Raw genomic sequence first — 12,542 nt, forward strand, 5'->3', positions numbered from 1 at the left:
AACTGATCAGTTCAAAAACGTCGTGATTACAATAATAACCTGATGGATGTCCAGCTGGTTCACCTGGAGCTCCTGATGGACATCCAGCTGGTCCACCTGGGTCTCCTGATGGACATCCAGCTGGTCCACCTGGTCCAGCTAGTCCACCTGGAGCTCCTGATGGACATCCAGCTGGTCCACCTGGAGCTCCTGATGGACATCCAGCTGGTCCACCTGGAGCTTCTGATGGACATCCAGCTGGTCCACCTGGGTCTCCTGATGGACATCCAGCTGGTCCACCTGGTCCAGCTAGTCCACCTGGAGCTCCTGATGGACATCCGGCTGGTTCACCTGCAACTCCTGATGGACATCCAGCTGGTCCAGCTCGTCCACCTGGAGCTCCTGTTGGACATCCAGCTGGTCCACCTGGAGCTCCTGATGGACATCCAGCTGGTCCACTCAAAATTAAAAACAGTGGAGCTCAAAACAAAAACCTTCAAGTTTGAATGAGTTTGGTTTAAAAAATGTTAATGTCTCTGTTTTTGTGGCATTTCTTCTTGGGGGGTGGGTCTGGGGGTTCTGGAGTGAATCCATCAGATTTGTAATGGAAGACAAAACAAATCAAACATGAAAGTTTGCTTAAAATATTTAACAACGTGCTGCAGCTAAAAAAAAAAAAAGACTGTTTATGAAAACCTGTCTGCAAATCATAAAGCTCCGCCCCCAAACCACCGGATGGCTCAAAACGTTTACACGAGAAACGAGCGGACCCATCAGCAAGCGTTTAGTCCTGAAAGAACACTGACTGAAAATTAGACGTGCAGATGTGGATCAGTTCTTGAAGGTTCTATGATGAAACAGACCTCCTGAGACCACCTGAGACCACCAAGTCTCCAACCAGCACCTCCCTGAAGTGTGGCTCTTGAACATCAGTTGGACCTCCTCCCTGTGGTCTGAACTCCTTCACACACGCTCTGGAGGAGAATAAAGAAAAGGTGACGACGTCCAGCACAGAGCATGCTACACCATGATGATGCAAACGATGAAGGACAGGAGGAAGGTCAGGTGACCTGCGAGGTTAAAGGTCAACAAACGAAGAAGAAATCAAAGGGAAACAAATGAGTTGATTCTCTTCTCTTCTTTCTGGGGAGGGGGGGAAACGATCAGGGAGGGGTGCAGGGAAATGTGACTTCATCAGTTCCTTTCAGGCCGTGCATGCTCGTCCCCCCCCCCATGGCTCTCGTTGGATCGCCTCTTTCTGTCATCTGTCTGAGGTGGAGCAGGGAAGCAGGCTGGACCCTCCAGGTTGGGACTGATGGGGGGAGGTGGGTTAGTTGAAGCCGGTGTTGGTGTGGCTGACAGGGGGTGGGTTAGTTGAAGCCGGTGTCGGTGTGGTAGGTGTAATGTCCGTCCGATGTTAGCTGGGTTGTCTCTGTAGCTGACGGCTGCAGCACTATGGGCTCGCCCCCGGCCTCTGCTCGACACAGAAACACACGTTAAGGCGCCGATGACATCACTGGATGACATCACTGACCTGCGAGCAACGGGAGCGACACCAGCCGCTCGGCCTCACCTCTCTCGTCAGACTGGAGCTGAGCCTCCAGGTCCTCGGGGGACACGTAGAAGTCCTGGTCCGGGCTCTCGCGGGGCCGGGGTTTACACCGCCCACAGCAGCAGTTGCAGCAGCAGCACAGGCAGCAGCAGAAGTAGCATCCAGTGGCCAGGCCGCAGAAGATGAACAGCGCCTGCAGGAGCAAACACAAGCTCGTGTTGAGAGAGGAGCGTTAACCAAACCAAAGACTCCTCCGTGTCCCTCACCTTCGCCCACCAGCTGGAGAGCACAAAGTAAGTGTTAACGTTCTCTTCTCCAAACTGCTCGGCCACGTACAGCCCCAGAGAGCCGTACTTATCGTAGATGTTACGCTTGGTGGCGTCGTTCAGAATGGCGTGGGCGTTGTTTATCTCCTTGAACTTGTCCGCCGCCTCTGGATTGTCAGGGTTCTTGTCGGGGTGAAACTTCAGCGCCAGTTTCCTGTTGAGGAGGAGGCAGAGCATGAAGTGATGAAGGCGGCAGCGGGGGTGAGACCCCCTGCTGGCCTGCAGAGCCTCACCTGTAAGACCTCTTGATGTCGTCGTTTGTGGCCAGCTTGTCCACTCCCAGCACGTGGTAGAGAGACTCCCCTGCAGTGGACAGAGAGCGCTGTCTCTGGTGGTCACTCATGACGCCTCACGTCCACGGGCTGGACACGAACAAGAAAAGCTGTGTTTTTAAACCTGGTTCATCATGCAGGCCACAGCTGCTGCCATCACTGTTGTCAAATACTAAAACAGCTGACTGCACTTGCACTAACGACTGGTTTTACTTGTTTATGGCGGTGGGTTAAACAGCTTTAGGAGCTCACTGACTGTGTGGCATCTTTCCAGGCTCGCTGCTTTTACTTAATTAAAAACTGGCATCCCTGCAAACAAACATCTTACACAGCAAAAAGATAATTCTTCACGTTTAAAAAAAAAAAAAAAAACACTGAGCCATTCATTTTTAAGCAGCAGCCTGCCTACAAATCAGCTCGAGACAGATGGTCTATTTAAAGCCCCCGTCGGATGAAGTCTTCAGATTTGAGCTGAAATGTGTCAGATGTGAGAGCTGCTGTCAGCTGAAGGAGCTCATCCTGCAGGGAGGATTCAGCTGCGATGCTGCAGGAGCATCCTGAGCTGCAGCAGCGCAGCATCCATGTTGGGTCCTGGCCTGTTCTCTTCATGCCAGCAGGCTGGATCATCACTTCTCTGTTCTTCTCCGAGCAGCAGCGGAAGGAACCCTGAAAGAAGCGGGTGAGGGTGGGGTGGGGTGGGGGGGACTCACCTTTCAGTCTTCTCTGTAGACAAACTAACGATCCGGACGGGCTGTGGTCTCAGAAGCTGCAGCGTGACCCTCTCCGGCTCCGCTTTACCACCATGGACAGCTGCAGCAGCCCGCTGGCCCCGCCCACCTCTGACGGAACGGACGTGCGCGTCACCGGCGGACTCATGACGAAGGCGCGCGGCCGAGGAGCTCGCGTTTAGCTTAAGAGTGGCAAATTAAAACGCATTTTCAGCCCAAACTAAAGCGTGTTTAGAAGATTTAGTCACAACAAACAAGGTCAAACAGATATCTATCAAAAAGTTAATGCTGCTTCTTTTGTTAAAAACTTTATTTATAAAACACAAGAACAAATCACAAAATGATACATGTTAAGAATCCTCTACCTCCTAAGACACTTGCACACAGTATGACATATTGTACAGATCAAATTTAAATTTAATTAACATATTTGGAACAGAGAAGTAGCACAAAAACATGAAAAAATAAAATCAATAAAAAATTAACATATGTATCCATTAAAATAAATTGTCAGAGGGCTTTATTATCTGAGCGAGGTGATAAGAATTTTTTTTGCTTGTGGTTTTATAACACTGTCCAATGAAAGTTTTAACATCTGGAGTTCTTGTTTGAATACAGACCATGGCTTAGATCTGCCACATCTGCATTTATGTATATAAAATTTTACGATTATGGTAATGCTATTAGCAAAGCATTCATCTTTTTGATTTTTAGATACATATCCATATAAGACATTCTGAGGGGAGAAGGAGTCCATGTTCAAGGATTTTATGGTCAGAAGATTACAGTGCCTTGTGAAAGTATTCGGCTCCCTTGAACTTTTAAACCTTTTGCCACATTTCATGCTTCAAACATAAAGATATGAATTTTTTATTTTTTGTGAAGAATCAACAACAAGTGGGACACAATCGTGAAGTGGAATGAAATTTATTGGATGTGTCAAACTTTTTACTTTCGCAAGGCACTGTATTTCCAAAATAGGGAGGAACATAGAGTGACCTATAAGAGTGGAGGAAGGAGGATGCAGGTTGACTACATTCTGTGTAGAAGAGGAAACCTGAGGGAGATTGAAGACTGTAAGGTTGTGGCAGGGGAGAGCGTGGCCAGACAGCATCGGGTGGTTGTGTAGAGAATGACTGTTGTGAAGAAGAGAAAAACAGGAATATCAGAGAAGAAGAACAAATGATGGAAGATGAAGAAGGAAGAATGTGGTGAGAAATTCAGAGAGGAGCTGTTAAAGGCTCTGGGTGGTAAGAAAGAGCTTCCAAATGACTGGGCTACTACAGCAACAGTAAGAGAGACAGGTAGGAAGGTACTTGGTGTGTCATTTAAACAGAGAATGGATGATAATGAAACTTGGTGGTGGAATAGTGAAGTGCAGGATGCCGTTCAAAGAAAGAGGTTAGCCAAGAAATATGACAGTGAGAGGACTGAAGAGAGGAGACAGGAATATAAAGAGATGGGATGTAGAACAAAGAGGGAGGTGGCAAAGGCAAAGCAGAAGGTATATAATGTGTTGTATGGGAGGCTGGGCACTAAAGAGGATGAGAAGGACTTGTACCGATTGGTGAGACAGAGGGATCAGTCTAGAAAGAATGTGAAGCAGGTTAGGCTTGTTAAAGATATAAATGGTAATGTTCTAACAAGTGATGAGAGTGTGATGGGAAGATGGAAGGAATACTTTGAGGAGCTATTGAATGAAGAGAATGAAAGAGAAAGAAGAGTAGAGGTCATAGAAACTGTGGACCAGGAAGTGGGAAAGATCAGTGAGGGTGAAGTTTGGAAAGCTTAAGTAGAAAGACCCAGACTTCCCTCTCCCCAGCCACTTGGGCCAGCTCCTCCGGGGGAATCCCGAGGCGTTCCCAGGCCAGCCGGGAAACATAGTCACTCCAGCATTTCCTGGGTCTACCTCTAGGTCTCCTCACCAGGGAGGAGTCCAGGAGGCATCCTAACCAGATGCCCAAGCCACCTCAACTGGCTCCTCTCGACGTGGAGAAGCAGTGGCTCTACTCTGAGTCCCTTCCAGATGATCGAGCTTCTCACCCTATCTCTAAGGGAGAGCCCAGACACCCTGCGGAGAAAACTCATTTCGGCTGCTTGTATCCGAGATCTCATTCTTTCGGTCACAACCCAAAGCTCATGACCATAGATGAGGGTAGGAACGTAGATCAATCGGTTAATTGAGAGCTTCGCCTTTTGACTCAGCTGAAGAGACTTCACCACGACAGACCCATACAGCTCCCGCTTCACTGCAGATGCTGCACCTATCCGCCTATCGATCTCAAACTCCGTTTTCCCTCATTCGTGAACAAGACCCCGAGATACTTGAACTCCTCCAATTGGGGCAGGACCTCCTCCCTGACCTGGAGAGGGCACTCTACCCTTTTCCGGCTCAAGACCATGGCCTCGGATTTGGAGGAACTGATCCTCATTCCGGCTGTGTCGCACTCGGCTGCGAACCGCTCCAGCGAAAGCTGTAGATCACAATCTGATGAAGCCAATAGGACCACATCATCTGCAAAAAGCAGAGACGCAATCCTAAGGCCACCAAAACGGATCCCTTCAACACCTTGGCTGTGCCTAGAAATTCTGTCCATAAAAGTTATGAACAGAATCGGTGACAAAGGGCAACCTTGGCGGAGTCGAACTCTCACCGGGAACAACCCGACTTACTGCCAGCAATGTGGACCAGGCTCTGACACCAGTTATACAGGGACCTAAAAGCCCGTATCAAAGGGCCGGGTACCCCATACTCCTAGAGTACCCCCCACAGGGTTCCCAGAGGGACGCGGTCGAACACCTTCTCCAAGTCCACAAAGCACATGTAGACCGGTTGGGCAAACTTCCATGCACCCTCCAGGACCCTGTTGAGAGTGTAGAGCTGGTCCAGTGTTCCACGACCAGGACGAAAACCGCACTGCTCCTCCTGAATCCGAGGTTCGACTATCCGATGGACCCTCCTCTCCAGAACCCATGAATAGACCTTACCAGGGAGGCCTAAGAGTGTGATTCCCCTGTATTTGGAACACACTCTATGGTCCCCGTTTTTGAACAGGGGACCACTACCCCGGTCTGCCAATCCAGGGGAACTTCCCCCCGATGTCCACGCAATATTGCAGAGTCGCGTAAACCAACACAACCCTACAACATCCAGAGCCTTAAGGAACTCTGGGCGATTCTCATCCACCCCTGGGGCCCTGCCACCAAGGAGCATAAGCACAAACGACAGTCAGAACCCGTCCCCCCACACGTAGGTGGAAGGAGGCCACCCTCTCATTCACCCTGGTGAACCCCAACACACAGGCACCAAGAGGGAGGGCAATAAGTATGCCCACTCCTGCTCAGCGCTTCTCACCAGGGGTAACTCCAGAATGGAAGAGTGTCCAACCTCTCTCAAGGAAACTGGTTCCAGAGCCATGCATAGAGGTGAGTCTGACTATTTCTAGCCGGAACCGCTCAACCTCACACACCAGCTCAGGCTCCTTCCCCACCAGTGAGGTGACATTCCACGTCCCAGTAACCAGCTTCTGTAGCCGAGGATCAGACCGCCAGGGTCCCCACTGTTGGTTCAGTTTCATAATTTCTTTATTAACTGAAAAAATGCATTTGGGTTGATGCTTCTCGTTATCCCACTTTCCCCACCAGGGGTCACTTCAAGTGCTGTACTGAATGTGCCGGATTGGCAGGGCTTGTCTGTACACATATGAAAGGGTGTGTTGTTCTTGAAACTCCACCCAAGCGAGCAGAAACATTAACATAAACAAACACATGTAAACTTAGTTACATGATATGACGTTGAACTTGTATGACTTGAACATTAAAACAATAAAAATTCAACAAATGAGAAGTAAAAAAGACATCTTGCTATGAATATAATGAAATAAATACTAATACAGTATTTTCTTTGATAGGACAAAAACAAATTATTCCGTAATGAAGTTGAATCTTTAAGAATCAAACCATAAGAGTTTAGAAATAAATTATGAAAAGTACCAACTTTAAGAGTGGAGGTTTGTAGCATAACATACTCCATAACCATATATTTTAATTTAATTGCTGATTTAATGAGGGGCGGCTGTGGCTGAGTGGTTAGAACAGTCGTCCTCCAATGCGAGAGTTGGGGGTTCGAATCCACCAGCAGTCACATGTTGAAGTGTTCCTAGGCAATACACTGAACCCCTCATTGCCTCTGATGTGTGTCCCATCGGTATATGAATGTGATAAAGCTCTGATTAGTCTCATTAGAATGATTTGTTCAATTAGCTTTGTAGAACTCTCGTAGAGTGCTGTATGAATGGGTAAATGAGGCACAGATGAGTGATGAGTGTAAAGTGCTTTGAGTATCTTGAAATAAGATTGAAAGGCGTTGTATAAGTACAGTCCATTTACCATTTACAATCTGACTGGGTTAACTCAAATTAACTTTAGATTCAGCTGATGTAACTAAATGTTAGTATAAGCAGGGTTAAGTTTCATTATTTTGAAATATAAACTGTTACTGTAATGATCCTTAAGGAGTTCAGGGTCCATTCTGAGCAGATGTCTGAACTTCCTTATCTGGCTCCTCTGGATGTGGAGGAGCAACAGTTCTATTCTGGGTCTGTCCTGGATAACTGCTTCAACAAAATATCTTTATTATTCTGTATGAAGCTCTCTGAAATTGGTTTCTCTGATCACACTATTGGTTGGTTCACTAATTATCTCTCAGATCGGAGGCAATGTGTTCAACATTATGGTACTTATTCCAGATATCTAACTGTTAACAATGGTGTACCACAATGTTAGGACCCACTCTCTTCACAATCTACATAAGTAATGTAGATCAGTTCATTCCTGGTGCATCTTTACATTTCTACGCTGCTCCAGTTGTTTATTGTGAAGATAAAATAGTTGATAAGGCTTTCCAGCTTTTACAGTCTACTCTCGACATCATCCAGTCAGATTTGGTCCATCTCAAACTGGTGCTAAATGCTGACAAAACTAAAGGGATGTTGTTTTCAAACAGGAAGTCAGTACCAGCAGTCCTTCCTTCTATTTCATCTTCAAATGGTGTCCCTTTTGAGTTTGTCGACCCTTATAAATACTTGGGTATTTCGGTTGATTTGCTTCTCTCTTTTAAGCCTCATGCCGAAAACTTGGTAAAGAAATTGAAAGTAAAACTGAGTTTTGTTTTTAGAAATAGATCCTGTCTAGCTCTGAATGCCAGGAAACGCCTTGTAACTGCAACTTTCCTTCCCTCCATTGACTTCAGTGACATTATTTACACAAACTCTCCTACAAGCGCCTTGCAGATGTTGGCTGCTGTCTATCACGGTGCATTAAGATTCATAACTGGCTGTGATTACCGAACCCACCACTGCACCCTGTATTCACTGGTTAACTGGTCATCATTAACTTCACGCAGACTCTCTCACTGGTACATTTTCATCTTTAAATCACTGCTTGGTGTGCATCCTTCATACATCTCCTCTTATATGCCACTTCGTGAGTGCAGCTACAGCGTGCGTTCTCAGGACATATTACTTGCAGTGTACCCTCAGTGCAGACCAAACTTGGCAAAAGGGCCTTCTCTTACTCCGCTCCTGTAACCTGGAATACCTTGCAAAAAGATCTGAAGTTGTCTAATTTCATGGCAAAAACCACTGCAGACATCCATCCATTATCTTTACCTTATCTTACCTTCCTTTTTGGGTCGCGGGAGTCACTGGTGCCCATGTCCAGCTATCACTGTGCGAGAGGCGGCGTAGACCCTGGACATGTCGCAAGTCCATCACAGGGTCACATAGAGAGAGCGAGACAAAAAAAATCACTCTCTCACTCACACCTAGGGACAATTTAGAGTTACCAATCAGCCTAACATCGGGACTTAATTTGAGCCGGATCCTGCCAGAACTCGTTCATTTTGTCAGGGTGCATTCCGGCAACAGTTTGCTTGGAACAGTTGCTGTGCCAAAAAGTGATGGTCTGCCAAAAATTGACTGGCTCCGCGGGAGCGCACACGAGAGGACTCGCTGTTACAGTTCTTCGAAATTTAACAAGATTAACGCCTAAAAACAATTGTTTGTTTGCTCAAGATTATAGCAAAGGTGTGTCTCCGTTTACCGGTAAAAGGGCACGCTCAGTAAGCTTGAGGAGAGGTTTACTGAGCAGGACTTTTTCTTCAACACTCTCCTCATCTGTGACTCAAGCTGCTACTCTCTCCGTTCCGGGTAAGACCCCAATTTCTGTAAGGGTTTTTATTGACTCTGGTGCTGACACGGAGTTCATGGACATTGATTTTGCTGTTAAAGCGGGTTTTAAAATCATTGAGTCAGCCAAAGAACATTCTGTGGTGGCTTTAGATGGTCATCCCCTGAACTCCTCTTCACAGTTTACTGAGCCCATAATTCTGCATGTGGGGGGTAATCATAGAGAGACTGTCAGCTTCCTCATCATTAATTCTCCCCAGGCTCCAGTGGTGTTAGGTGCTACCTGGCTTCAAAAACACAATCCCCACATTGACTGGAAAAAAGGGGAGATTTTGGGTTGGGCTGAGGAGTGTTTATCATCTTGTTTATTGGACGCTGTTATCATGAAGGACTCTGCTAAGAACTCTGTAGACAACTACCCTGACCTCTCTAAGATCCCCTCCGAATACAACGATCTTAAAGAGGTATTTAATAAGGCTAAGGCTACATCTTTACCACCTCATCGGCCTTATGATTGTGCGATCGACCTTCTCCCTGGTTCCACACCCCCTAGGGGAGCTCTTTATTCTCTTTCTATCCCCGAGCAACAATCTATGAGGGATTACATCCATGAATCCCTCCAAGCAGGCATTATTCGTCCTTCCGTCTCTCCGGCCGGGGCAGGTTTCTTTTTTGTAGGTAAAAAGGACGGTTCTCTCCGTCCTTGTATCGATTACCGCGGTCTTAATCAGATCACCATAAAGAATAAATATCCCCTACCTCTCATGAACTCGGCTTTTGACCTCCTACAAGGAGCTAAGGTCTTCACCAAACTAGATCTCCGCAATGCCTATCATCTAGTTCGTATTCGTGAAGGAGATGAATGGAAGACCGCCTTCAATACCCCCACAGGTCACTACGAGTACCTAGTCATGCCTTTTGGGTTAACCAATGCTCCCGCAATTTTTCAAAATCTGGTCAATGATGTTTTGAGGGATATGGTTAACCAGTTTGTTTTCGTTTATTTAGATGATATACTTATTTTTTCTAAAGATCTGTCTACCCATCGCAAACACGTCCGCGCAGTACTCACTCGTCTTCTTCAAAACGGCTTATATGTTAAAGCTGAAAAAAGTGAGTTTCATGTTTCCACCACTTCGTTCCTCGGTTTCGTTATTTCCCCAGACAAGATGGAGATGGACTGCAATAAAATTGCGGCAGTTTTGGATTGGCCGACCCCAAAAGATCGTAAACAACTCCAGCGGTTTTTGGGGTTTGCAAATTTTTACCGACGATTTATTAAAGGGTTCAGTCTCATTTCTAGACCTCTTCATGCATTAACATCTACTAAATCACGTTTCATGTGGTCCTCAGAGGCTGAAGAAGCCTTTCTTAAATTAAAGACCCTCTTTTCATCGGCTCCCATTCTACAGGCCCCTAACCCAGAAGAACCTTTCATTGTGGAGGTGGACGCCTCCAGCACTGGGGTGGGGGCCATTCTCAGCCAGCGTAGCAAGGGGGGTCGACTTCATCCTTGTGCTTTTTTTTCTAGGAGCTTGTCAGCACCGGAACGCAACTACGATGTGGGGGATCGAGAGTTGCTGGCTGTCAAGCTCGCATTGGAGGAGTGGCGTCATTGGCTGGAGGGCTCCAGATTCCCATTCCAAGTGTGGATTGATCATAAGAATCTGGAGTATCTCAGGTCGGCCCGCCGTTTAAACCCTCGTCAGGCCAGGTGGGCACTCTTTTTCTCTCGATTCAATTTTACCTTGTCTTTTCGTCCTGGGGAGAAAAACGTGAAACCCGATGCTCTGTCCCATCTCACCGAAGATGACTCTTCTTCTCCTTTAGAGGAACAGGGGTTCATTCTGCCCGAGTCGACCCGCCTGGCCATGACGCGTCTCGAGGCTGACCTGAGAGCATCCAGTAGGTCTCGTTCTCCTCCTCCTGGTTGTCCTGACAACCGCCTCTTTGTTCCCCCACACATGATTAAAAAGGTGCTCGAATTTTGTCACTCTTCCCACCTTTTCTGTCACCCAGGTCTCACTAAGACTCTTTCTGTGGTTAGGTCACAGTTTTGGTGGGATTCTTTGTTTAAAGACGTTCAGTCTTTCGTCCGATCATGTCCCTTATGTTCACAGATTAAATCCTCCAGGCGTCCTCCTGTTGGACTGCTTCGTCCTCTCCCCATCCCAAAACGGCCTTGGTCCCATATTGGGATGGACTTTATTACTGGTCTCCCTGTCTCTGAGGGTCATTCAGTCATTCTCACTGTTGTCGATCGCTTTTCCAAGATGACCCACCTGGTTCCCCTTCCTAAACTTCCTTCCTCCAAGGAATTGGCCCACATCATGGCCAAGGAGGTATTCAGACTGCATGGACTCCCCCTCGACATAGTTTCTGATAGGGGTCCACAGTTTGTTTCCTTATTTTGGAAGGAATTTTGTGGTCTTCTTGGGATATCCATCAGTCTCTCTTCAGGCTTCCATCCTGAGACTGATGGTCAAACTGAGAGGACCAACCAGGAGGTGGAGAACAAATTGCGCCTCCTGTGTAATACCGACCCTGAAAAGTGGTCCTCTGCTCTACCATGGGTCGAACACTCCCTTAATTCTCTTCCCTCTTCAGCTACCGGTCTCTCTCCTTTCTACGTGGTTTTTGGTTTTCAACCCCCAATCTTTTCCCTCCAAGAACGCGAGGCTGTGGTCCCCTCTGCTCATCTGATGGCTCTCAAATGTCGTAGAGCCTGGAGGAGAGCCAGACGTGCGTTGCTTAAAACTACGGCGGTTTATTGCAAGAAAGCTGACCGCCGTAGGTCTAGTCAGCCCATCTATAAAGTGGGCCAAAACGTCTGGCTCTCCACTAAGAACCTTCCCCTCAAGGCCCAGTCTCGCAAACTTGCTCCCCGTTTTGTTGGTCCTTTTCCTATTTCTAAAATTATTAATCCTGTCGCTGTCCGTCTCTCCCTGCCCAAGTCGTTTCGCGTACATCCCTCCTTTCATGTCTCCTGCATCAAACCGGTCACCTCGTCTAGATTTCACACTCCCGTTCGTTCCCCCCCACCCGCCCGTCTGATTGATGGGTCCCCTGCCTACACGGTCCATCGTCTTCTCCGCTCTAGGCGGAGGGGTCGCGGTCTCCAGTACTTGGTCGACTGGGAGGGTTATGGTCCGGAGGAACGTTCTTGGGTCCCTGCTCGTAACATCCTGGACAAGTCTCTCATCTCAGACTTCCACGCCTGTCATCCGGACCAACCAGGTGGGACGCCAGGAGGCGTCCCTTGAGGTGGGGATATGTCACGATTCACGCCTGTCTGAGTTTATATTTTTGTCACTTTGTTCACTGCTTGGTGTCTGTGGATTTTCTCCTCTGCTATTCTTCTTATTAATATGTGTTTCTCTTTGGTTTTGAGACTTTTATTTCTGCAGCACTCTGTCTGTTTCTCTCTGCTGGCTGCATGATAGTTTAAATTTGTCTTTCCTTCACTTCACTCTGCACTGATTAGTTTTCATTAGCTG

General features: G+C 47.3%; 1 protein-coding gene across 1 annotated transcript; it reads right to left on the reverse strand.

Annotated features, from left to right (window-relative positions):
- Positions 1 to 461: 461 nt before the first annotated feature.
- dnajc5aa (DnaJ (Hsp40) homolog, subfamily C, member 5aa) lies at positions 462 to 2,964 on the reverse strand. Its single transcript, XM_037683927.1, has 5 exons — positions 2,840 to 2,964; positions 2,091 to 2,219; positions 1,798 to 2,011; positions 1,553 to 1,724; positions 462 to 1,453 (listed from the first exon to the last, which is right to left on the reverse strand). The coding sequence occupies exons 2-5, from the start codon at positions 2,198 to 2,200 to the stop codon at positions 1,350 to 1,352; spliced, it is 600 nt and encodes a 199-aa protein (XP_037539855.1). The 5' UTR covers positions 2,201 to 2,219; positions 2,840 to 2,964; the 3' UTR covers positions 462 to 1,349.
- Positions 2,965 to 12,542: the final 9,578 nt, after the last annotated feature.

The sequence above is a fragment of the Nematolebias whitei genome, chromosome 11, assembly GCF_014905685.2.
Source record: "Nematolebias whitei isolate Nwh7 chromosome 11, NemWhi1, whole genome shotgun sequence".
NCBI classification, from domain to species: domain Eukaryota; kingdom Metazoa; phylum Chordata; class Actinopteri; order Cyprinodontiformes; family Rivulidae; genus Nematolebias; species Nematolebias whitei.

Excerpts from the sequence above, each read along its gene's own strand:
- dnajc5aa (XM_037683927.1), bottom strand. The coding sequence starts at position 2,200 with ATGAGTGACCACCAGAGACAGCGCTCTCTGTCCACTGCAGGGGAGTCT. Across the intron at positions 2,012-2,090 it reads GACATCAAGAGGTCTTACAG|GAAACTGGCGCTGAAGTTTC; the intron begins GTGAGGCTCTGC and ends CCTCCTCAACAG. Across the intron at positions 1,454-1,552 it reads GCTCCAGTCTGACGAGAGAG|AGGCCGGGGGCGAGCCCATA; the intron begins GTGAGGCCGAGC and ends TGTGTCGAGCAG.